At 38.7% G+C, this 23,737-nt stretch overlaps 1 protein-coding gene across 4 annotated transcripts in view; it reads left to right on the top strand.

The window, feature by feature from the left end:
* Positions 1-23,737, top strand: part of DNM3 (dynamin 3) — a 176,284-nt gene that overhangs the window by 52,044 nt on the left and 100,503 nt on the right. For all 4 annotated transcript variants that reach the window (XM_032192785.1, XM_032192782.1, XM_032192784.1 and 1 more), the window contains exon 15: positions 2,753-2,866. In XM_032192785.1, the coding sequence (XP_032048676.1) occupies positions 2,753-2,866 (114 nt within the window). The remainder of the gene's footprint in view (positions 1-2,752; positions 2,867-23,737) is intronic.

Genomic DNA, 23,737 nt, shown 5'->3' on the forward strand with positions numbered 1-23,737 from the left:
TGCTGTGGGGGAATGACAGCTGGATCTAATCCTCAACACGCAGGATTTTTGAGGAAATAACTGGCAAATTCCTTCTTTACAAGACAGTGACCAATGTTTGTATCAGCAAGTCAGCTTGTTTCTGTCCACACCCAGTGATGGTTAGGCATCCATGGGGAGATGTGTTGGACTGGAGCAGGAAGGTCTTCTGGAGTTATCGAGGTAGTCCCTACTTTAGAAAGGCAGTACAAAAAGCTTCATTACTTCTTAAATGGCTTATATAGCTTAGATTTCAAAACTTTAGCTTAGCCCGTGCTGATTCCTCTAATGCAAATGTTCTTCTCTTTAAATGGAGGAAAAATTGACTTTGTTAATTGTTCTGCAAAGCCTGTCTTAATGATGAGGGAAAGTCTTCACTGGCATATGCGGAGTACTACTCATCCCTTTGAAGCATTCATTACTTGTAAGGGTCTTGAGCCTGCTACTTAGGTGTTTCTCACTAGTTTGCTTCTGGAAACCACCTCTTCATCCCCACTGTGGCACCTGTCTTAAAGTCATTTACCTTTTTTGTGTCCAAACCAGGCAGCCAAGGCCAGCACAATACTGAAAAGTGTGTTTCTTGTATGCCGTATGCTCTTTATTGGAAGCAACACAGCCTCTTAAATTGCAGGCAGTGTAGTTCAACAGTGTCCTCTGTTATCTCATCTTATTTGAGTTTCTTTGCCACGTGGGGATAAGCACCACCTTTGTGCATTTGCTGGGAAGTTGTAAAGTATTTATTCTGCTACACAAATACAGCTCACCTTGTTGTGAGCCTAAGTTCAGGTTGTTGGAGAACCTTCATCTCCTGGCTTTTTCCTAAAATTTCTTCCATGGGGCTGCATTAGTGTAGTTCAGCTCAGAAAAAAAGCGTAATTGGTTTGGTTCCACAACTTAGTCTGTATACTGAAGTGTACTGCAGGCCAGTACACTCATTTGGTAAATACGCCTGCTACGTGTTTCCTGCTAAAATTTTGCTTCAATAAACAGCATAAAACGAGGATTTGATGTGTAATCCAAATCATATCAGTATGTTTCCTTTAACTTGCACTCCGACAAGCTTTCCATGTCTGTTTGTACACAGTAATGCTGCCTCTCCACTTAGTGTTTTTTAAATGAACATGAATATTAAAAGCAATGACAAACTTCTGCAGAAACCTTTGCGGTATTGGCTCCTCCATCCAGTCTGCTCAGGCCATGCCCTTGAGTCTCTCTCTACAGCAGTCACGTCCAGTTCTCTCATGGCTTACTGAGTCTTCAGAACCAAATCAGTTCTTAGTGATTAGCCCTCAGGCTGTTTCTGGATCTTCAGTGGTTTCCTTACTTATGTTATGGCCTCATTAGTAGTGAATGGACGAACCACTATCATCTTGAAATAAAAGTGGTGCTCTTCGATTATGTGCAGCAGAAATATTTTTGCCAGTCACGTGCAACTTCTAATCTCTTTCTTACTTGGGTTAGTTGTCAACAGCCCAGTCCCTTGCCATGTGCAAACCCAAAACTGATTAAAATGAATGGTGAATGAAAGGGAATTCTGATTCTGAAACTTCTGTGAATGACAAGGAATAGGTCATGGATGTTGAATGGTTTTCTTTGGCTCTCTGTTGAAAATGAACTTATTAGTCTTGTCAAGTCCTATGGGACAAATGGCGCAGCCTTAAATTTCCTGAAAAGCGTGGGGAAGCATGTTTGATCACACATGTGGGACTTTGAGGGAGCTCTTGAGGGCTTCTTTGAGCATTTCTTCTTTCCATCTCAATGCTTCATAGGCAAGTAAAGGGTTTTCTGTGGGGAGAAACAGAACAGTCTGTGGTTGCCTGTCTCTGTGAGATTAGGTGTGTTCCATTTTCTCGTTCAAAGTACAATAGGAAGGAACGTTTGTTTTTTTTCATGTATGTATTGGAAAACAATAAGTGTTCCAATAAAATTAGAAGTTTCCTTCTGTATGATCCATAAACCAGTCCTCGTGACTAGTCTCTCTTCCGCTTCATCTCTGGAGTTCTCATTCCTCTGAAGTTTTCTGTTGTCCCTCTTTCTCTGCACAATGTGTGCTCCTGGCCTTAGTATTTACAGGTATGCTTTCCTCTCTGTTCTTTCATCTTTGAGTGTTACTTATTTTCTCCAAGCTCTGCTTTTCCCATCTTTCCCTCAATTTTATTGCCGTCATAGGTTTTTTCTCTTCTATTTTTCTGTTCTACCTTACAAGAAGGAAATAGTTCTCATATACCTCTCCTTGCCACTTCCTATCTTAATTTAAAGGGGATTCAGCTGTGGAAGACCTCTCTGCTTCTGCAAATCCCCATTGTGTGCAAGAAGCTTCTTGCTTCCCCAGAAAGTAGGTGCTGTTCCCAGCTTCCAAGTTCAGAAATGACCTTAATACTTACACTAGTTTAGTATGAATACCATATGTAAATTGTATGGATTTTACTTGTGTTATTATGCAGCAAATAAATATCTTTAAGTTTACATTATCCTTAGTTCATTCATTCTTGTTGTCACTGCAAGGCAGTAGGTTAGGTTTCTGTCTTTCTCCAGCCTTTTGACTGAAAATGTTATTTTTTTCCTGAATGACAGGAACCTGAAAAAAAAAATGTTTTGAATTTGCTGGACTGAAAAAAAAAGTACCCATTCTTGTTTTATTTAGCAAGTATTTTTTAAAAATAATGAATGCTGCAGGTGAATTACATTGAATGAATAAAGAACTTAACTTGTGCCTGACTGCACCTCTGCACAGGTCATCCGGAAAGGCTGGCTGACCATCAACAATATCGGCATCATGAAAGGAGGATCCAAGGAATATTGGTTCGTCCTAACTGCAGAAAGCCTGTCCTGGTATAAAGATGATGAGGTAAGGAATGAATGACTTCTGTTGTCTATTGCAAAAAAACAATATTTACTCATTCTTCTGGTACCAGTTTAAAACATTAAATCAGCTTGCACTGACCTGAAAGAATGGTTTAAGGTTTTACCTGTGTCCATTAAACTTTCAATTTTTGATTCACAGAGAATACTTACTAAGACTTCTGTCAAAACGTTGGTAACAAATACGGGGTGCTGTGTGGAGTGTTTTTTTTTTCAGTTTGTGTTTTTTGTGTTTTTGGGGAGGTGTAGTGCCAATGCACAATTACTCTTCAAAGTAATTCCAGCAGTTAATTTAGTGATAACAACTGTTCTTTGACCTTGTATTCTGAGAGGCTGAAAAGCCTGACTACACAGTTCTGTAGCCAACTGTTATGGCTGTTCAGATTTGCTGCTGAAAAAACAGAAAATGCGTCTTGCTGAGAAAGGTAGGTGCTAATTATTAAATCTGAGGTGAGTAATAAGATAACTGGAAAAAGATACGCCTACTCGATATGTTGTTAGGCAACTTTGGGAACCATTTTTTTTTTTTTTTTTTTTTTTTTTGCTAGTCTGTTCTGCATAGTCCTTTTTTCCAGCAATGTTAGCAGTGGTATCTTCAACCAAAACTCAAAGGTAATTCTATTGTGGTATTTATGATAAGTCAGTTACTTCAGTAGTGCTGCTGATGGTGGAAATTGTGTTGGTCAGTAAAGTTTAGGTTTTTTAATCAGTAGTCATTTGGGCATTTTAAGTAGATTATAAGATTGATGGATAAATTAGGTTAACATTGAAGATCTAGCCTCTGGATCTTTCCCTTTGCCCCTTTATTTAAAGTTTACAGGGATTCAAATGTATTTACTGTAACGGGAAAACAATTACATGCCAGTCAGAGGAGAGGAGCCAAGTGCTAGGTCAAGAGAAGTTTTATTCTTAGATTATTGAAATACAACTTGAAGTATTTTACTGTAGCATCATAAAAATAAATTAAAAAGAAATGCCAAGGTGCCCTTATGAATTTGAAAATTCTGAAGCTGTCATTTTTTTTCTGATTCACCTTGAATCTATTAGAATGTGGTGTCTTAGGCTAGGTACAGGTAACTATAGGTAAGTGATGTGGTGAAAGCAGCACCCTTTCCTATGTTCAATCTCAAGTGCTTGGAGATGCAGCTAAAATGTGCTGTGGCAACTTCAGAGTTAGTTTTGGTGGTTGTTTTTGTTGTTGTTGTTTTGTTTTTTTTTGTCTGATCTTTGTTTAGTGGAAAAAGGAAAAATTCTTCAAAATATTTATGGAATGCCCTCCCCTACACAACATAAAAATAACTGGTTTGTTTTCATGGTCTGCTAGAGAGAGTCACCTGGAAATCTTGGAATAGTACACAGAGGGAATTGGCTGCTGTATGATTTCCATATGCTCATTTACAAAAACAACAACAATAATAAAAAACACAGATTTTTTTAATTGCTAAACATTTGTGTTTGAGACTCATGCAAATATCTGTAGTTCATTCAGGCTGATATAGGAGATCACTCAGGAATTTCTATCACTCAGGAATTTCTTTCAGTAGTAAGAAGATAATAGTGTAGTATTCTTTGTTTTGCTGGTGGAAGAGGTGCCTTTTTAGGTACAGATTTATAATTTGATTATAATTTGGTTAGTCTGAACTAGGAATAAGTTATACTGTTTTGTTTATTTTATTGCTTCAGGACCTTTCCCAGTAGGACTTAAAATTTAACCAGGTGTGTCTTAGATGCTCTCTGAAGATGGTAAAAGCCACAGCTTGACCATGAGGTTAATCGACAGACCAGTGACTTGTTTCAGAAACAAAACTACTGGCTTCTGAAAATAAAGCAGCAAACATTCGGTCTCCTGGCTGGATTCCAGTTTGTACAATTGCATTTGGTGTCCTTAAAATGTTCTCCTCACTTTCAGCTTGGTTTGGTAGTTGTCACATCCTGTTCTTGGATCGTTATTGAGAAGGCTGCATGCTCTTGTATCTCCACCCTGGTAAGATATGGAGTCTTCAGCGATGTGTGAAGTGATACCCATGTTTACGTGTCTGGACTGTGCCCGACTCTGTACGGGTGCGCGCGCTGCGAGGTCGCAGGGAGTTCAGGTCCCTTGTGCCTCCCGCACGGGGACCAGTCGCTGCTGCCATCCTTACAGGGGAGCAGGAGCCTCTCCTTGCGGCTGGGGAGGATGCAGCAAGTCTGGTTTCACCTCTGTTCTCCTAAACAGTTGGCCAGCCACAGAGATGAGTTCATTCCCCCTGCGCTTCTACCCCTGAGTAAGGAATGCTGCAGCTTCTTGTGCACCAGAGAGCTCTGACAATGTTCTGTACAAAGCCGCAGCGCTTGCTGGGACCTCTAGGGCTGTGTACCCCCTCTGGTGTAAGCTGAGCCTGCTTTGTATAGTCTGGAATTTACTCTGAGATGAAAATCACTCTGAATGCGAGTAGTTGCTTGCTGGTGCCATTAGGAGGATGTAAATTATTTCCCTTATTTGTGAGTTGTGGCTTCTGTAGGGAAGAATGCAGTGGAATGCATTTTGAGGCAGAAGATTTCAAAACTTGTTGTATGATATCAGCATAAAAAAAAAGGAACCAATTGTTTCTTTTGTTCCTTATTGACATGGTCTTGTTGCTGCTCAAACATACAACGGGATTTTAATGCTCGATGAGATGGGAATCAGTGCCTAAGAATGCATTTTAGTTTTGTAGTTGTGGATCAGTGTGGGTAAATCAGTTGTAGTATTAGTTATATGAATAGTAATCTGAATTAGTTTCTGATCCTGCATACAGTTGCTTGTGTTCACAAATTTGTTGCGTGACCGTGACTTTGTGCTTTTCCACTCGCTTAAAATGAAGCGTGGAAAATGTTGTGTGCTGCTTTGGGACTTGTAAATAAGTGCAACGTTAGGACCTTCATTCATGTCGCAAATACAGTTTGCTTTAGTAGAGTATCCCATGTACTAGCTGAAGAGTTATGAGGCATATCTACCAAAAAAATAATAATTCTGAACGCCTTAGCTCTCAGTTGTTACTGCTTTTGGTAGCACAAAAAGCTGTACGTTTTTGTGCTCGAGCTTGTTTGGGAGTCAACCTGCAAATGTGAAGTTTCTGAATTAGCCGCTTCTACGTTAACGTGGACTTCGGGGACGTGGAAAGCCATTGTAGCCTGAGAATCAGCGAGCTCCTGATCGTAAACAGAAGGATAGCGTTTGTAAAGCAATGTAGCATTTTTACAGGGCATGGTCTGAGAATTTAATTCATTCTTTCTTCCAAAGCATCCAGAGATTTCAGTGGCGTTATTGATGCACAAAGGATGCCAAGCTGGGCTCTAGGATAAGCACTTTTCAAAGTGAGAAATTTTTGTTTTTTGGAAAAATATTTTTTTCTTATTTCCCAATCCAATATTTCCTTTTTGCTTCAATAGTAAAGGGCAGTATCGAGTTAGAGATGCAGTTCAGATTGTAATTTCACAGCATATTCCCAATTCTGCGTGGTTTGGGAGGGAGGCGTGAAAATAAGTAAGGAGGTAACAGAGCGAAAAGGGGAGAAGTTTCTCTAGGCTCTACCATCGTGCTTGTTTCTAGGATTAACTTGCCACACAGTAAGCTGCGCTCGGCTGTGATGGCTAACAGCGATGTTAGTGATTTTTATACCGCTGGGAGCTAACAACGCCAGTCGCTCAAGTTTTGGGGCTGAGAAGGGTAAGGGTGTTTTGTCCTCCCATTTACAACGGTGCCGCAAAGCTGCGTACAAATAAAACTTCTCGTTAGTGAGTTAATCAGAACGACTAGGAAAAGAGTACTATAGGAAGCACAGTAAAAATTTCAGCAGTGGGTTTTATTGTCTTTTATAGGCACTGTTGCTTTGTCTCTAGGTGGGTCGCAGTACGCGGCTTGGTCACTGACCGACCGGCTGAGATCCAGAGCGGGCTCTTGGCTGTAGCTCGTGGTGAAGATGCTCTGGGGTGTGAGAGCTGTTTCCCACTGGCCGGCTGTCATTCAGGCTGGGTTGTCATGTGACTGCCTGTCTGTGCCTGCTGTACAGGTGAGAGGATGTTCTGCACAGCAAGTGTAGACAGGCAGACACATGACAACTCCGTCCAGCCAGTCCCTTGGAGCCATCACCGCTGGTGCGGATCGCTTTGAACCAGTCCGGTTTGGGGGGCTTTGGTGGGGGGAGCACACATAACAGAAGTAAACTTTAAAGCATTGGGAGCTGTAGGACAAGAACATAATTCGATTTTATTCAGAAAATAAGCGTCTCATTACATCGGTTGGCATCGTGCTGACATGTATCAGAAGCGATTTCGACAGAGCAGTCACACTGAACATTTGTGAAAACAAAAAGAATCGAAACCAAGGTTTTATTTTCTATGCAGCTTGTACAGGAGTCTGCCTGCATACTGGACTCACACACAGTAATTTAACCAGATGTTTTTACTCTTCTTGGAAGCACAGAAATACTGAAGTTCAAGATAAAGGATATGTTTATACAGTACATATTTTCTAGGAGCAGATAAGTACAATAATCTTGCATGTTAAAAATAAATAAAAATCTTTCTGTATAAATGGAGACAAAATTTTGCACATTAACCCAGTTAAGGGGCATGTGCTGGAAAGAAAACCGGTCCCATTTTATATCAATTTTGCTAAAATGGGAGAGCTATACACTTATCACGATATATTCCTTTAGCATTTTGTTTTGCATATTATTTCAATCTAGCTTTCTCTCAAAATCCATGCTTTGTAAGGAAACATTTGAAGACATTCAATAAGTTTTTCAGTTAAATACTAGAAAAACAATGCATGCAAATAGTATCATTTTACATCACAAGACGTGGTATTTTGCTAAACTTTGCTCTGTACAGAATACACACAATGAATGCAATCCAGTTCTGCAATGATGTTTACACGATCATTAGGCTGTTTCAAAAGGTATAAGCACGTTGGAAGCATAAAAGGGGTGGATAGGAACCAGTTGTATTGCTTTTTTCTACATATTAAGTGATTGTTTTATAATGGTGTTCTTAAATATCCTTTGCTCACTAGTGCCACCATAGGTAAACAACAAACTTGTGCTTTCAAATCCTTCTCAAGCATATCCTTTACGGAATAGTAGCAAAATGCTTTTTAACTTCTAGCCTAAGAGCTGGTTATAAAAAAGATGAATTTACCAAAGGGCTGATGGTGTGGATAGTGCTGAGGTTTAAATTAGTCCAGTAATAAATTAATAAGCAGTTACTTTGGTGCTCTAGCTGCAATCATTATTTTGCCCTAAAAAAAAAAGACATTTTGGCTAATATACGATCTCAAGTATGCAAATTAAGGATATCAATTATGTGACTGAAATATATCAATTTTCCAAGAAACTAAGAAGATAGAAGAACGTATCTTAAAAAATTAATCAAACGCAAAACTTGGCTAGCTAATGCAGACATTATAAATTAATTCCAAGGCATAAAATATGCTTCCTTGGTTTTTATAACATGCTTGATTAAAATTTTACTTAGAACTACAGAAATACCAGTGTCTGCTTTAAGTTGGCACATCTTCCTACCCACTTGACCATTTTAAAGAAAAAAGTGTCAAACTAGAAATACTTTTAAAGCAAAAATAAAACAGTGCTTCTTTTGTAGGTTTCATCAAATTTAATTTCTGAATTTAGTTGCTAAAGAAGTCGGTAGTTTGGGAGAAAAATTAGCTCTCAGTTTATCCATTATGGATCTTTGAAACAGCAAATAATGGTACAGTAAAAATCATTGGCAAACTATTGTATAAGAAGATTGGGAGAATGAAAATATGAGTAACTAATTAATAGGTTTTTCTATTAACTTTTATCAGGAAACTTGTGCTGGGAGTACAAGTTGTAAGTAGAAAGCTTGAGCGGTCTTTCTAATAACTGTACACAAAGCAAATTCATCAAGGAAGCAGCAAGTGGCTTTATGTTTTCAGCTGAGGCAAATTTATTTTGCCTTCAATTAATTCATTGGGTACTACTAAGGTATCTCTACCTGTTCTTCATTTAAAAGCTGATATTCCTTTAAAGTTGGTATTTTAGTTGATTTGATAAAAGGGCTAAATACTTGTTTTGTATTTCATTTATTCGTTAAGTCGGTAGAGGGCTTATGAATATTTTAGAATACTCGTAACAAATTCCAACGTAATATTTCCAGAAACCCATCTTAAGGACACGGCTTTAAATGTTGCTAGATTGGATATTAAGTTGAGAATTATATTCTCTCCAGCTGTGATCAGGACGTTTTATTTAAGGGGAAGTTGTTATTTTTAGATACTGTTTTCCAGTGCAGCATAAAATGCAGCACAGAAGTACAGTAACATTATTCAGGAAAGTTTCTTAACTCTGGTATTTCCTGTCTTTTACTAGTTTTGAGCCTGATCCTCAATATTATTTTAGTTTTTGTTAAAATGAAATGCAGTTCAGGAAGCAAAGCCTTCTGCAAATAAAAGTTAATTTATGCCATTGATAACACTTTAAAAAAAAATAAAAACAAACAAACAAACAAAACCTAAAACTAAGATTTACAATTTTATTTTCCATGTTTATTTTCCTGTTTAATGTCTTCTGATTTAGAGATAAAGATCGCATCGTTTAACAGTATTGAGGAGCTTGGAATTGTTTGCAAGAATTTCACTATTTTAGTTATAATATTTTCTACCTAGCAGTGATACTTGGGTGGTCTGCAGAAGTGTCTGTGGATGCACAGTGATGGTACAGGAAGAGAGGCAAGGAGTATGGAGAAGAGAGCAGTGTCTTTTAGTCTTCTGGAAATAGAGATGTGTTTAATTGCACTGGTAATTGTAATACAGAAGACAACGTGCAACCTAATGGCAAGGCTGAAAAATGGTAAATGCCTTTTTTAAAGGAATTTTTCTTGCCTTTGGTTGCTTATTTGCTCTATATTTCTTTAAAGTTGGGTGACTTCCCCCTGCGCTGAGTCACTTATTTTAAACACTTAAGGAATATATATATAAAAAAAAAAAGTTAGAAATATTTTCTCCCTCTTCTCCATTTAATTTTGTTGATTGTTCTAAAAAATTATGCCCCTCCAAAGATGAAAGAAGGTCTGCTATATTGAAACGCTGACCTCTTTCAATGTTCATACTGGCTTTAATTTGCTTTTTTTTTTTTTTTTTTTTTTTTTATTTTTATTCTGTGATAACAAGAATCATATCCTTTAACTCATATAACGGGTTTAAGCACTGGTATCCTGATTGTACAAAACTCTCTCTGTGATTTAGCATGTATTGGAACTTGCTAATATTTTTTTTCAGTCAATGCAAAAAGTAATGAAAAAGTAATTGCAAAAAGTCCTGAAAAAATTGTATGCAGCTATCTTGGCTTTATTGGCATGCATGTTTAAAACCTCTTTTATTTTATAACTATGGAAATCTCTTGCTCTAATTATGATCAGCTAGAATTTGTTTCATCTAGAACAGCACTGTTTTAAGAACCAGAGAATCACTTAATTCACTTTGAAAATGTTTTGCTTACTGAGCCGAAGTAGCTATACTTCCTTATTCATTGCTAACAATGCAGGCTTTCTTTCTCTATCTGCTGCTTTGCGCACTGCAATCCCCCCTCCCCTCCCTTTCCAAGCCCCAAGCCAAGGGGGCCTCCTAGATCTCAGCCTTACAGTCTAAAAATGTAACTTTGAAGAGTCATGGGTGTATGGGAGGGGAATCACTTCCTAAATCCAGAAAGGTCATTTAAAATAAAGATTAATGCAAATAGCAGACTAGAGATAAGAGAAACACTGGTTCCATATGTTTTCATTGTCCTTGCTTACATAGCAGAAGTTGACACAAGCTATCTTTAACGCTGCTTTCATTAAAAGCCTATTACTGACTGGATAACAATGCTTTCTTAATTTCTAGATCAAAATTAAGAAAAATCATAGAAGTGGCTATGCAAATAAGCAACAGATTAAAAAAATTTGCAAGCGTTCATTTTCCCCTTGAAAGCGTAACTGAGCAAGTTTCTCGATGCGACTTGAAAACCATTTTCCAACCTCTTAAAGAAAATCTGTCACAAAACTTTTCAGATTTGCCATGCCTAAAACAGCAATCGGGCTTAAAGATTCAGAGAGATTAATGCAAGTCTGAATCTGATTCCGTTATTTTAATTTCTTCCTGTGTCTTCAGATTTGCTATTAATAATTACATTTAACCGTCTTGTAATTTCACTTTAAAGCAGAACGAGAGCAAAACTTCCTTCTCCTGAGACTAACGGATTAAAATCCACTACTTTAATTCTAAAAGTAATCTTTGGTGAAAGAAAGGAGGAGAGAGTGGGCAACCTCGAAGTATATATACAACTTAAAAAGCTATAATACTTTTTTAGTCAAAATACATAAGCATTGATGGGAGGGTAAGGGAAATGACAGTGATAGTTCTTGCTTCCTAGGCTTTAAGACAGGCAGCATAGGTACGGTCACGCTAATTCTACGTGACCAGCTCTTCCCAATAGGACTTCTATTGATTATGGAAGGAGCTATGAAAAAGGTAATAATTATATATATATTTAAAACTTGTACAGCATCAAGGCTGTCTGAAATATAACAAGCATTCTGCAAAACTGACTGGTTATAATACTAATGGCTGCATATTTCTGCTAATTCTTTTTATAGCACTACTATTGCAAGCCTTCCTGGCAATAATGAGCACCATATAGATGGGATTTTTTTTCCGGTTGCAGTAGTTTGTTACTAGTGTTAACTTTAGGGGAGCTGACTCTGGTGTTCAGCTGGTATCAAATTGCAGCCCAGACTTTTTGTATTATTCTGTCCGTGGGGATTTCATTCAGCCTGAGGGTTTTTTTCCCCTACCAGGACAGCTGGAAATTCACCAAAGCAAACTTCTGCATTCGTTTACAAATTCCATTTCTATCAGTGGGATTCAGGACACAAAGTAACTTATCGTTATGTTAGAAGATGTTAGAATGTTAGAAGAAATATCAGCAATGCAAGCTATAGACGAGAGCAGCAGCAATCAATTGGTGCTGATCGCTTATAAGCAATGGCCAGGCAGGTATTGGGATGGAAAGCTGCTTGTTCTGTTTTATTTATTTATTGTTTTCTTTTTTCCATCACGTCCTGAGCTTTCAGAGGTAATTTTTCCTGACAATCAAATATTTTGTATCCTACACGGCAGAAGCCAAGCACGGAGTAGTCTTATATTCCCTATGGCATCCCCCAACCCAGTTTTCATTAGCACATTTAGCATAGGTTACTTGCAAAGAAGTTTCAGTTGCATTGTAAAATCAAAGTACAGTTCTCCCAGCAGCGATATATATATAATATATATTTTACAATAGTTTAAAATAATATTCATGCATTCTTTTCTATTACTTTTATTACTTTAAGAGAAAATAATTTCTTAAAACTGATCTTCAGATCATAGTTCATAACAGGAGCTATGCAGAATACATACTTCTAGCAAGCCTTTTCTGCATTAAAAAAAGGATATACTCCTTAAATATTTATACCGATTGCTACAAGTTAAAAAAAAAAAAAATAAATTAAATTTACCTTTTCAGTTTGTGGGGAAAAATAAGCTTTATTTTAAATTAAAAAAAAAAAAAAAAAAAAAAAAGAAAGAAAAGGAAATGCCCGACTTTAACTATGCTCTTGTACACTTCTCTAAGCAGTATACCTCTAGGTAGTATACCTCGCTCATTTCTTGCATAGGTTTTAGTAAATCATCAGAGCTCCATCTTTCTTGCAGTGATGACTGGAGGAAGGGGGGGGGAGTCACCTAGGTTCGCCAGGTCATAGGCCAGGTGTTCTTCCAAAGTAGGCCTTACCAGAATGTCTTCCCCGCATTATTCTGCAGTCCTCCTTTTTCACAGTGTCCCTTAGCGTTTCTTATTCCCTAGTGTGCAAAACCTGTGAAGAAAAATACTGTATATGAGATCTGAAAGGAGCAATAACTGTCTTCTCCTTGGCAAGAGCAACTGGCGTCCCCAATAGTCCATGTCGCTGCTTTCCCTTGCCCAGTCTAACCAATGTGCAGACTACTGTACAACAGCATTGTCCTGAACAGGTAGTCTGAACACTGGGGCGACGGAGCAGGATCTCCGGACGCTTCTATTTATTTATTTTAAATCCTCTTTTAGTCTTTGGGAAAAACTGCCTTCCTGCATCACGGGTTGTGCTCGGCTCTCCCTCACACTCTGCAGCACTCACTGAAACACACTGAAGTGCTGTGATTTCCAGTCTTGACGTGGCACATTTGCAGCAGACTGGGGATCTGGCAATGAATTTAGGACCAGGAAAAGGGGGAGGGCTGGGCCTGAGAGTCCATATATGGGATGATGTCACCCTAGGGAGGTTTGGGTATGCACTGTGCCGCTGGTGAGACCGCTAGAATTGCCTGCTCTCAGACATGGGTCTGTGTATAAAATGGTACCAGATGTTTTAGTGTAATGTTAAGCAGTCATTTCATCTTCAGGCCAGATTTTTTTCTTCAACTGGGCAGGAAGTGGGCCCCAGTATGGAAAAGCTGTAAAAAGTCAAGATGTACAGTTTCACTGCAGCCAACGGAGAGCGAGTTAACGGAGACGCAGAATTTGCTGTTTTGTGCAGGCTGAAAAAACGAATTTATAAAAAGAATTCTGCTGGAGAAGCTAATGCAACAAGCCAACGCTTATTTTGTTTCTTTTTAATGCCTCCAGTTGTGCTTTTATATTTTGGCATTTCAGACCAAGAAAAGGGCAAATAGGTTCATTTTTTCTTGGAACTGTCAGCGGCATGCAGGCTGCCGAGACTTGAACAGTAATTAGAGTTACTTCCTGAAAGTGAAGCCCCCATGAAAAGTCTGGAGAAATGTTCTTTGTCATAGCCTCTACATGAGTAATTAGTTCCACATGTGGCCTTCCTATTTCCCTTCAGCTATTTTGGCTGGCTGGCTGAATACTTTGCTATAGCTCAAGACTTAAAGAAGCTTTAAAGTTTTCATTTCAAGCATCCACTGTGAAAATAGCTATTTCTGGTGTCATAATAAATTGCTTCTGGTAGATCAGTACTATTAGGCCTGGCATTGTTTTTCACTGGTAACCCTGCTGGTCCCATTTTTCTTTTAATCGTGCTTGGTGGAATTATCCTGCTAAATTTTATCTTTGATGTTTACCAGATCTATTGAATTTTGCCAAGTATGACTTTACCGTAGATTTTAAGATATTCTCCCCACAGGCATCTATCCTTGTTCTCCTGTAGACTTTTTTTTTTCTTTGTTACTCGTGCTGTTGATTCTAAGTGTTGTATTTGCTTTTTTTTTTTTTTTTTTTTTTTAATCTGTCTTAGCCCGTGGTCTAAGACAAAGGGATACTTATCGAGTAAGCTCCTCTGAAGTCAAAACTGGAGGTGATTTTACATAGGTCTGTCTATTCACTTTATGGAAGTGTTGCCAGTTGCTCTTTTTCCGCCTAGAAATCTGAGGCGAATGTCAGTGTTGGGACTATATTCTGAAAAGTAGATATCCACCAACTTCCTGAACAGCTTTGGAAAGAAGTACACGTGTAAATCTAAATGCGTGCTGTGAGGGCTCTGGTATCCTAAATAACTTCTGGGGGATGCAGTTCTGCCTAGGTTATGGCAGATTTTCTGGGAACCACAGCTTCTAGAGGCCCGCATGGGGCAGGTTGCAGAGGTCTAACTTGAGGGAGAATTAATACAATAAACGTGAACATCAGGAGAGATGAATTCAGAGTCTCTGTCCAAGGAGAAGTGGTGACGTTCAGCCTGTGTTATTGTGATGGCACGCCAAGCACTGTGTATCTGTTTCATATTGTGCGTCCAGTTCCACCATTTGGATCATGGCAGGTTAGTTATGTACCCAAGCAGTGGTGGGAGATTTTAATTCAAGAAAGTAGAGGTTTAAAGAAGCTGTAGAAGGAGTTTTAAGGTGCAGAGTACTTGGCTTTCTTAGAAGCAGTAGCACCAAATCAGCGTGTAAAAGAAAGTGAATTGATGGCTGTTAAAACAGAGAAAGTAGGGAACACCATAGACAAGCCCAGCAGGGCTCCTAGTCTACGTATCACAGCACTCGCAGGAGCTGGATGTTTTATTATATTCCCACTTGGCACTTACCTTGTGGAAGAAGAATACGATTTTGGAAAGCGTGAGTAGTGAGAGATTTTTTGTAGATAAGGCCCCTCAGTGTAATGGGTGAGATTTTCCCCACTGAGGAGCCATCAGAGGCGAATTGCTGCGTGCGTCACCAAGAGCAAGAAATTGTTACGCTGTCAAGAAAAGACAGGGTTCCAGAGATCCTCTTCCATCCCAGCAGAAGGGGAGGTAGGCTGACTTTTCAGTATTGCAACGTAGGTTGCAAAGCTCCTGAACAAACCAGGAGGCAAGGCGTTAATGATCTGGGCTGAGGGGTATGAAATTTTGAATCTTGCTGCTGACTGCAGGAGCAGTAGTCTGTGAATTTTTCACGAGATGGTTAAATGGAACCAGAATAGCTCACCACACTGCGGCCTGGAAATTCTCCTCCTGTAAGCTTGTTTCCTGGCAAAAGCGGAGCTCTAGGGGAATGGAGTACATGAACGGGGGCTTGGGGTTGTTCTGGGTGCCCAAAAAGATGCTAAAGCCTCAATCCTAATACAGTACAAAGCTATTAAGACCTCTTGTGCACGTTTCTTTTTCCTTTGTAGGTTCTGCTCAGCTAGTTGCGTGTGTCTGCACGTACATTTTGACTAAAGTCCCTTCTTTTTTATTTGATCTCTGTTTGGAAAGCTGAGGCCCAAAAAGAAACAGGCATTTCCATTCCTTCTGATAACAAGTTCACATTATACCTGAAATATTTAAAATCTTCCACTAAATAGCTTTCCAGATGTACTGTGAGTTGTTTTTTTTTTTTTTTTTTAAGCACTTCTGACAAAATTGATATGCTTCCAAGGCTTTTGCTTACCTGGAGCTTCTTAAATGGCAGGTTGCTTTCATGGGTGCAGTAATCTTGAGTTGGAGAGTTTATATTAATAAATTATTAAGAGAACTCATCTGAAGTGCCTTCCAAAGGTAGTGATAAATTTTCATTTCTCACGAGTTTATCATCATGCAGACATTTCTGTCATGCCTATGAACTCAGCCCAATGATGAAATTATTTTCCACGACCCTAAAATATTCTTTGTTTTATTACTTTTTCTTTTTTTTTTTTTTTTTTTTTAACTTGGAGGAAACTAAGGATTTTGAAGAGTCCAATTCCTTCCTTCTTCATTGACATTTGCTTGGAGGACTACCATGAAAAAGAAAATCACTGTATTTCTGCATGAGTATTTTCTTGTACTGGCAGCCCACATTGTCGTACCAGGCCGCTCTCCATACTGAACAGGACAGGCGTCTTTAAAATGGTCTTGGTGTGTAGCTAGCATGAGAGCTGTGTGCTTCTTGTAGTTTGTAAAGCTTTCTAGGCTCTATTTACACTAGAGAAGTGGCTGAACTCTTGCTAATGTGCTTTTTTACATCAAAAAGTTATTGCAGCAAGTGTCTGGACAATTGTAAATTTTGTATTGCTATTTTTCAAACACCCTAGATATGATCCAGGGAACTACAGAACAGTAAGTTGGATGTCTGCAGCTGATAAATTAGTTGAAATAACAGCAGAAAATTGAGCGTAGTTATTTTTGAAATCATTCTGCATAAGAAAGTTGTCTGCTGTAATTTGTTCTAGATTTTTTGCACATCCACCAGTAAAGGTTAACCCTTTTGGGCACAAAAGCTAAAATGTAATTCTAAGAGGAGTGGAAACAGGTAGGTAGGCATAGAAAACAGGGAACAGTAGGGAGAGTCTTTTTCATCACAGCAAAAAAAAAAAAAAGAAAAAATTAAACAAAGCCCAAAGAACAACCACCCACCATACAAAGCTACTTTCAGGGTCTGATTTTTGTAGCCAAGGTTGATACGTATTTGCAAAAGGATGATTAGTTAGTAACACTTGTGGATGACAGTTACCCCCCAGCTCCCAAATTACTGTGAAATTTTGTTCACTTTCATCTATTGCATGGGCAATGGATCCAATAAATAAGTTAAGGAAAATGCAGGGAGAGAAGAGGTGAGGGCTGAAGAAGTATCTTCATGTGAGGAGAGTGTCTGATACTCACTTCTATAGAGTTTGTCACCTGTTAATTGCCAAATGTCACTGACATCTGGGTGATCTCTTGCAGTCCTGTTGTTTGTTGGTGTTCTGCTGCAAGTTGACCCGTGTTTTTTGCATTTTATACAGTCTGTCCCTTAGCAATTTTGTTACTTCTGGCCAATGCACAAAGGAATGACCTGTGCTTACAGGTATCTGTGTCTGTTGCTATGAGAAATCATGAAGTGTTGCTCATTTTGCACCTTAAGCTTGTACCATCAGCCTCATCTACTCGTCACAACATTATTTGTGACATGAGAAAAAATTCTGAGGTTGGCAGCAGTTTATCAGTGCTACCCAAAGACTCCCTTTGGAAGAGGGGCCCTGGGTGAAGGCTGCCTGATTGCTAAGAGCGACATCTTTAAGTGCTGCTCGGCTTTCTGAGCAGGCTGGCCTTGGCATTACAGGTAGGGATTTGCTCTTATTATTATTATTATTATTATTATTATTATTATTTATTTGCTCTTTTTACTTTAGCCCAGCTCCGTATGTTCTGGATAACCTTCCAGCCTAATGCTCTTCTTCTGGGTAGTGAATAAAGCAAATAATGTGCAGGTAAACTGTAGCCTCGAAACACCGCGTGTCCCAGTCCCTTTGTCGACCACTTTCTCACTTGCTCCCTCTGGCCTGCTTTCCCTCTTCATCAAACATATAACTTGGGTGCCTTAGTATATTCACTATTCCACCTTCTCTGTAACAGTTTTCCTTTCTCCTCTACCACTCTTTTGTTCTGCACGTGCTTTGCCTCCAACTTCGCAAGAATTTGCAAGAGAGAGACGTCAAAGGGGAGAAAGAGGAGCTGGAAGGGGTCAGTCCAGCTGCTCTGAGCACCTAACAGAGTTGAAATTCACAGCTGCTGAGTTTTGGAGCCTGTGTTTCCTCTGTCCTCAATGAGCAGGGGACAGCTCTGCCGATGAGGTGGGTGCCTGTTGTTAGCCAGCACTGATGTCCATCCACCCTTGTGTAGGTGAGGAAGTGAACAGTTAACAGGAGGTTCAGTTCTGATGCCACTCTTTTTTCCTCCTTAGCAGTCTGGTTATTTTCACCCTGGCCGTAACGTCTGCATCGTTTTGTGTTCTTGTATTGTTCAATATTTTTTGCCTTCGTGGCCAGTGGTCCAGATTTACCAATGCAGAACCAGCATTGTTTGAAAATAACCAGAGTACCGTAGATCAGGAATCTTCATGTATGAGTGGCTTTGTGCTTCCCCTGTGTTTTCTAGTTTCCATTCTGTGTACAGCCACGTGACTGAACATCTGAACTGATTTTGGACAGTAAGTTGTGTTTGGGGAGCTACATACATTCAGCACGGTGGTAACAAGTGATTGTAATAACTGAATGACAATGTTTAGCTTGCATGCAGGTTATTTCATTCCTGCTAAAATAAATATCTGCCTCGTTGAATTGTTGTGGCCTAATGGGGGAGGTATCCTCTGTGCCTGTCAAGTTTTTCTTCAGGAAAAGAGCAGGATATGGAATAGCTTTGACATTTCCGTAGTCTTTGCTTACTCATACGCAACACACAATTAGTGGAGATGCAAAATTAGCTGAGCTAAGTTCATTTTCAGAGTGGTGGTGAAGAGCATGATATGCCCTAGATTAACACGGTCTTCTTTCCTGACTCCTGTGATCTCCTCAGACTTTGTTTTACCCTAAAGCACGTTGGTGTTAAGCTTTTGGACCCTTTATAAAACCCAGATGTGCAGCTGAATCAAGTGTTCTTTCTCCCCACTCAGACTCAAATGATTCACCCAGGTTGCCACATCACTGACTGATCGTCGCGTCTCTCACAGAAGATGTCATTTCTGTGGCAAAGTGTCTCTGGTATTCAGTAAAGCAAAAGAACCAGAAAATAAAAGGGAACAAAGCATTTCGGTGAGTGTAGGGCAATGCTGTTTATTGCCTAGCCAAAGAGATAGAGAATGGATAAACTTACAGTGGTTTTGTTTTTTTTTTTAATCCTTTCCTGGGAGGGGAAAAAAAAAAAAAAAAAAAAAAAAAAAACACTTTTTTGAAAATAGAACTGTCTGGGTGACCAAAAACAAAAAAAGCACATACTTCATAGAAGTTTCTAGTTAAAAGTTCTGTGTTAAGTACTTTGATCTTGGTGGGTTTAAACTGCTGGTTTTGTCTAATTAGAATTTGGGGTTTGATTTACCCCTTGAACGTATTTTTATGAACATTCTTTCTGCTGCCCAGCTGAGAGGCAGTTTGTTGTTACTTTTGTGGGTTTTTTATTTTTTTTTATATTTTTTTTTCTGGCAAAATTTTGTGTTGCAGCTATTTCTGTGTTTCAGTAACATAATACACTCTGGGGGCAGATCTTGGAGATCTTTGACTCTAATGAATACCAGTCACGTGAGAGCAAATACATGATTTATTACTTGAGCATATTTTTGATAGTAACGCCTGGAGATTGTTTTAGTGGGGGGAAGGGTGATCAAGAAAGAGAAGGATGCAGTTGAAGGAAATTAGTGGCAAAGTGATGTTAACTCTCACCTCGGTTCAAGGCTGTGGTTTGTAATGCCAGCGTTGTGAATGATCCCAAAACAAAAACATCCATCCTTTTCACATTTAAGAATAATCTCGAGGGAATTGTGTTGTAGAAGCAGATCTTAAAATGAACACCAGCAATATTGCTCAGGGCCTCTAAAACTGAAAGCCATTTCTTCTAGTATTTATTGTCTTTGGCAGAACTATTATCCTCTCTTTATATTAACTGCCGCATGAAGTGTCGTCTTTGTCTTGCCAAAACTTCTGTTCATAATATAATTTTTTTTTCTTAGGTTGACTTGCCTTTGATAAAGACTTAACAATAACGAGTCAGGTTCTTGCATGTGAAATTGAGAGTTCCTTTCCTGAGGCTGAATATAGAAATCAGTCACTTGTGCCATGCAGAGACACGTGTTCTAGGAAGAGGTGACTGTCAAAGCGTCTCAGTGAGTCTATTGCTCCAGCTCCCTGAAAGGCTTTGGAGCGTACCCATGTAACAGAACCACTCGTTCTGTTTTATAGCTGAGTTCTAAACCATGTTTTTAAAAAAATAATAAATGATATGTAAAGAGTAGTTATGTGAGTCATATCCAAGGGTAGGAATAAGAGCTGAAATTTTGTCTGGCCTTTTTTCAGTTCCTGATGCTTTAATTACCTTCTGTTGCTATTCATCTTGAGTATCTAAGCATAAACATTTAAATTAAAGTTAAGGGTCAACTTAAAAGCATTTTGATTGCCCAAAGATATTGAAGTGTCTTGTCAGACTTGCTTTCTGTAAAATCTTCATGTGAACTGCTGAATGTTGATGCTGCCAGGCATCATTTTTATATACACACACACACACACACACATACATGTGTGTGTGTATATATATATATATATATGTTTTTTTAGGGTAGTTGTTCCTTGAAAGTGCGTGAAACAGAAGAATTACTTTATCAACAAAGTCATCATCTTTTCTTTCAATATCCCTGATATTCAAAGTTACTCTTTGTATTAGTGTCTTCCAGGAAGGAAGATTTCAAAATGCTCACTATCATTCCCGTATATCTTCCAGTAAAAAAGAACAAGAATTTTCGACTTGTCATTTGAGCTTCCATAGCCAAAAAGAAGCTGTGTCCTGCTTTCCTGGAAGTATGTGTTGATTTTGCTAGTAAGTTAACTAATGTGTAATTTATCATTTAAAATCCTGATAAGACTGAGCTGCTAACAGATTTTTGTCTGTGATTTACATCACCTGATTCCAAGTTTTAGTGCTTTGCCATTGCATGATTTCACTAAGCTCCTTTAAGCAGTTGAGACAAGCTTTGTTCTAGAAACCTTTGAGCCACTGCGTTGATCAGGTGGATAATCCTAAGTGTTTGGCAGCATCTGTCCATATTCACTGCAACTACTAACCAGTAGACACAGCCTATTGAGGCCATTTATGCTTGTGGTAGAGTTTCCTTTTATGATTTACTATGTTTTTTCAGTTGTTTATTTAGTTTTAGAGAAACTAAGTAATTTACTGAAATAGGTTGAGGGATGGAGCCTTGCAAAGAAAGGCTTATGAAAAGATTTTAATGGTTAGTTGTTTTAAGTCCCTTTCCTTACGGATCTTCATCAGGGATAGCTTAAAAGTGTCTGTTGGGTGATACACTCATGACAAACACCAAAATGGATGCCTCTTGGCTCAAACTCTTAAGAGGTCAAAAATTTGGGGTTTTCCCCCTTCTGTTGTCTAGAATCATAGCAATAATTTAACTCATAGTATTAAAACCCCCAAATGAGTAGTGTTCCTTTTTGAAGTCCCTCTTTCTGCCTCGATGCCTTTTTCCTGTGGGGTCTTTCGTGACCCTTCTCTCTCCTTTCATGTGTTTGCTTTGCTGATCTGTGCTCTTTCATCTCTCACTGACAGTAACCTTCCCTGTGTATTGATCTGTTCCTTTCGTGGCAGTCTCCACAACTTAATTGCAGGCCTCCCTTTTGCTGGTGGAAAGACCTTGCCTTGGCTGTACAGAATTACCCCCTCTGCTGTCCAAACTGAGTTCTTCATCCTAAAAATGAAGTCTTTAATGTATGCTGCTTAACCTCTTGAGGACCTAATCTTGATTAAAAACAAACAAACAAACAAAAAATACAAAACCTCTTCAGGTACTGCTATTATACAAATTCTTCACAAGATAAACTTGCCCATCTTTGCTCACATTTCATATAGCTGCAGTGGTTTCCTTAGTTGGTGTACTGATGTTCATCTGCTATGTGAATCTTGAGTGTATTTTGAAAATTGCCTGAAGCTTAGGAATGAATTAGACAGTTCTGCTGATTCCTTACTGGAACTTCTCTCATCTGTGGGGAAAAAAAATACATTAATCAGGGACTGGTTAAAAGCTAAGACTCCCTGAGAGAACCAAACGCCCCTACAGATTGTATAATCTTTTACTCCAGCTACAAGGAATATTTATTCAATATGTCTTTTCCTAAAGCCTGAGAAAATAGTTTTTGGTTGAATACTAAACTATTCCCCTGCAGGTAGTGCAGAACATGCAGAAGAAGCAGCAATATTTTATGGGTATTGATGCTTACAGTATTATTGACAAATGGAATGTATGTAGGGTGAGACCTGAAAAATCAGATTAGTGGGTAAATTTCAGAGACGTCCAGGAAAATGATCAGTATTGGTGCCTGAAATATTATGGATGCTGAAGTATCTGAAAACCTCTGCAGCCAAGCTGGTGTTGCAACTGGAATTCCCAGCTGATTGAACTGAGCATCTTTATTACTGGAAAAGTTCACATAACTGGTCACTTCATTTAAAAAAACAAAAAAAACAAAAAACAAACAAACAAAAAAAAAGACTTTGCAGTACAACATGGTTATCCATTAGTTACTTTTCCTCTATGCTTCTCTCTGGATTACTCAAACAAGACTTTTAATTCTTACTAAATGTGTTAGCATGGCCTATAATGCATTTTAGCTGTATATTAGATGGTTATGCTGAGGACATGAGAAAACATTCATGTCTCCAGCGCTTGCTAGCACAAGCTGGAACCAAAGCACCTTGTGCAAGTGTAGCTTTCTGCATTCTATTTGAGAAAATACTTTGTCAATGAATGAAATTACTTTTCTGGCTTAGCAAAGCCAGAGTACCCAAGGACCTGTGTCACGAGAAGGTTCAGCTTGTGACCTTGTAGACCAGGGCTGGCTGAAAAACACTAGGGAGAGGTCTGAGGTTATCCCATCACTCCCCTCCACAGATGAACATACATTCTTTTTTGAAGTGGAGTTCACTGTATTTCTATTCAGAACAGGTAGACAAAAGGAAGATTGTCAGTAGATTGAAAAGAATTGTCAGCTATCTGAGAATCCTCTGAAAGCAAGTTCAGTGTTTTGGTTTGGGAAGTTAAAAACTTTAGCTGATTGGGAAAAAAGTCATCAGAGTGGAAGAGAGTAAGTGATGGAAAAGTTTGTTCGTGACAGTTTGACTTTTTGGAAATGAATTTCATGTGAAGACTCTGCATTAGAAGGTGTTACCTCCAAGGCTCAGAAACATGCTGCTTTTTCAGTAGCCTGGCCTGAACTCTGGTTTGGTATTTGAGAATACTAAGATCTGACGTGCCAGGTTAATCAGCGCTATAGTCTTCTGTAGGGATAACTGGTCTGATACTAGATTTTAGAACCTGTGATACTGTATAGATATTTTACGAGGTCAACAAGTATGAAAAAATCATAAAATTAATTCATTGTATCATGTATTCATATATTTCATATTTTTAAGTTTTCTACAGACTGCTGTTTTCCCTAGTTATGTTTTTTTTCTAATATACCAATATAAGGAGACATAGAATCAGCAAAACTTCCTTAACTTCTTTTTTTTTTTTTTTTTTTTTTTTTGCATGTCAAAGAATTTTCAGTCTGCAAGACTCCATCAAAAATAGACCTGCATAACAAGTAACGTTTGATGTGTTCTTGATTTTTCTAAACAGATGTGTATAGTCAGGTGCTAATTTTAAAGGCTATTTCTGTCAGGCAGGAAGACTGTGTTCATCCCTTGGTTGCACACATTTTCTCAATGACAAGGTGTTAGCACATCCAGTTTCTGAGGTCTTGCTGGAGTTGGTCTTTGATTCTGCCTGTAAGTGTGCAATATCTGAGTGTCTTGCCTTTACAGGGGCCAGTGCTGTGTCATTCTGATGTGCTAAGTAATGTTTATTGAGAACATCTCCCCATGTATGCAGTCCTTC

The sequence above is a fragment of the Aythya fuligula genome, chromosome 8 (genome assembly GCF_009819795.1).
Source record: "Aythya fuligula isolate bAytFul2 chromosome 8, bAytFul2.pri, whole genome shotgun sequence".
Taxonomy (NCBI): Eukaryota; Metazoa; Chordata; class Aves; order Anseriformes; family Anatidae; genus Aythya; species Aythya fuligula.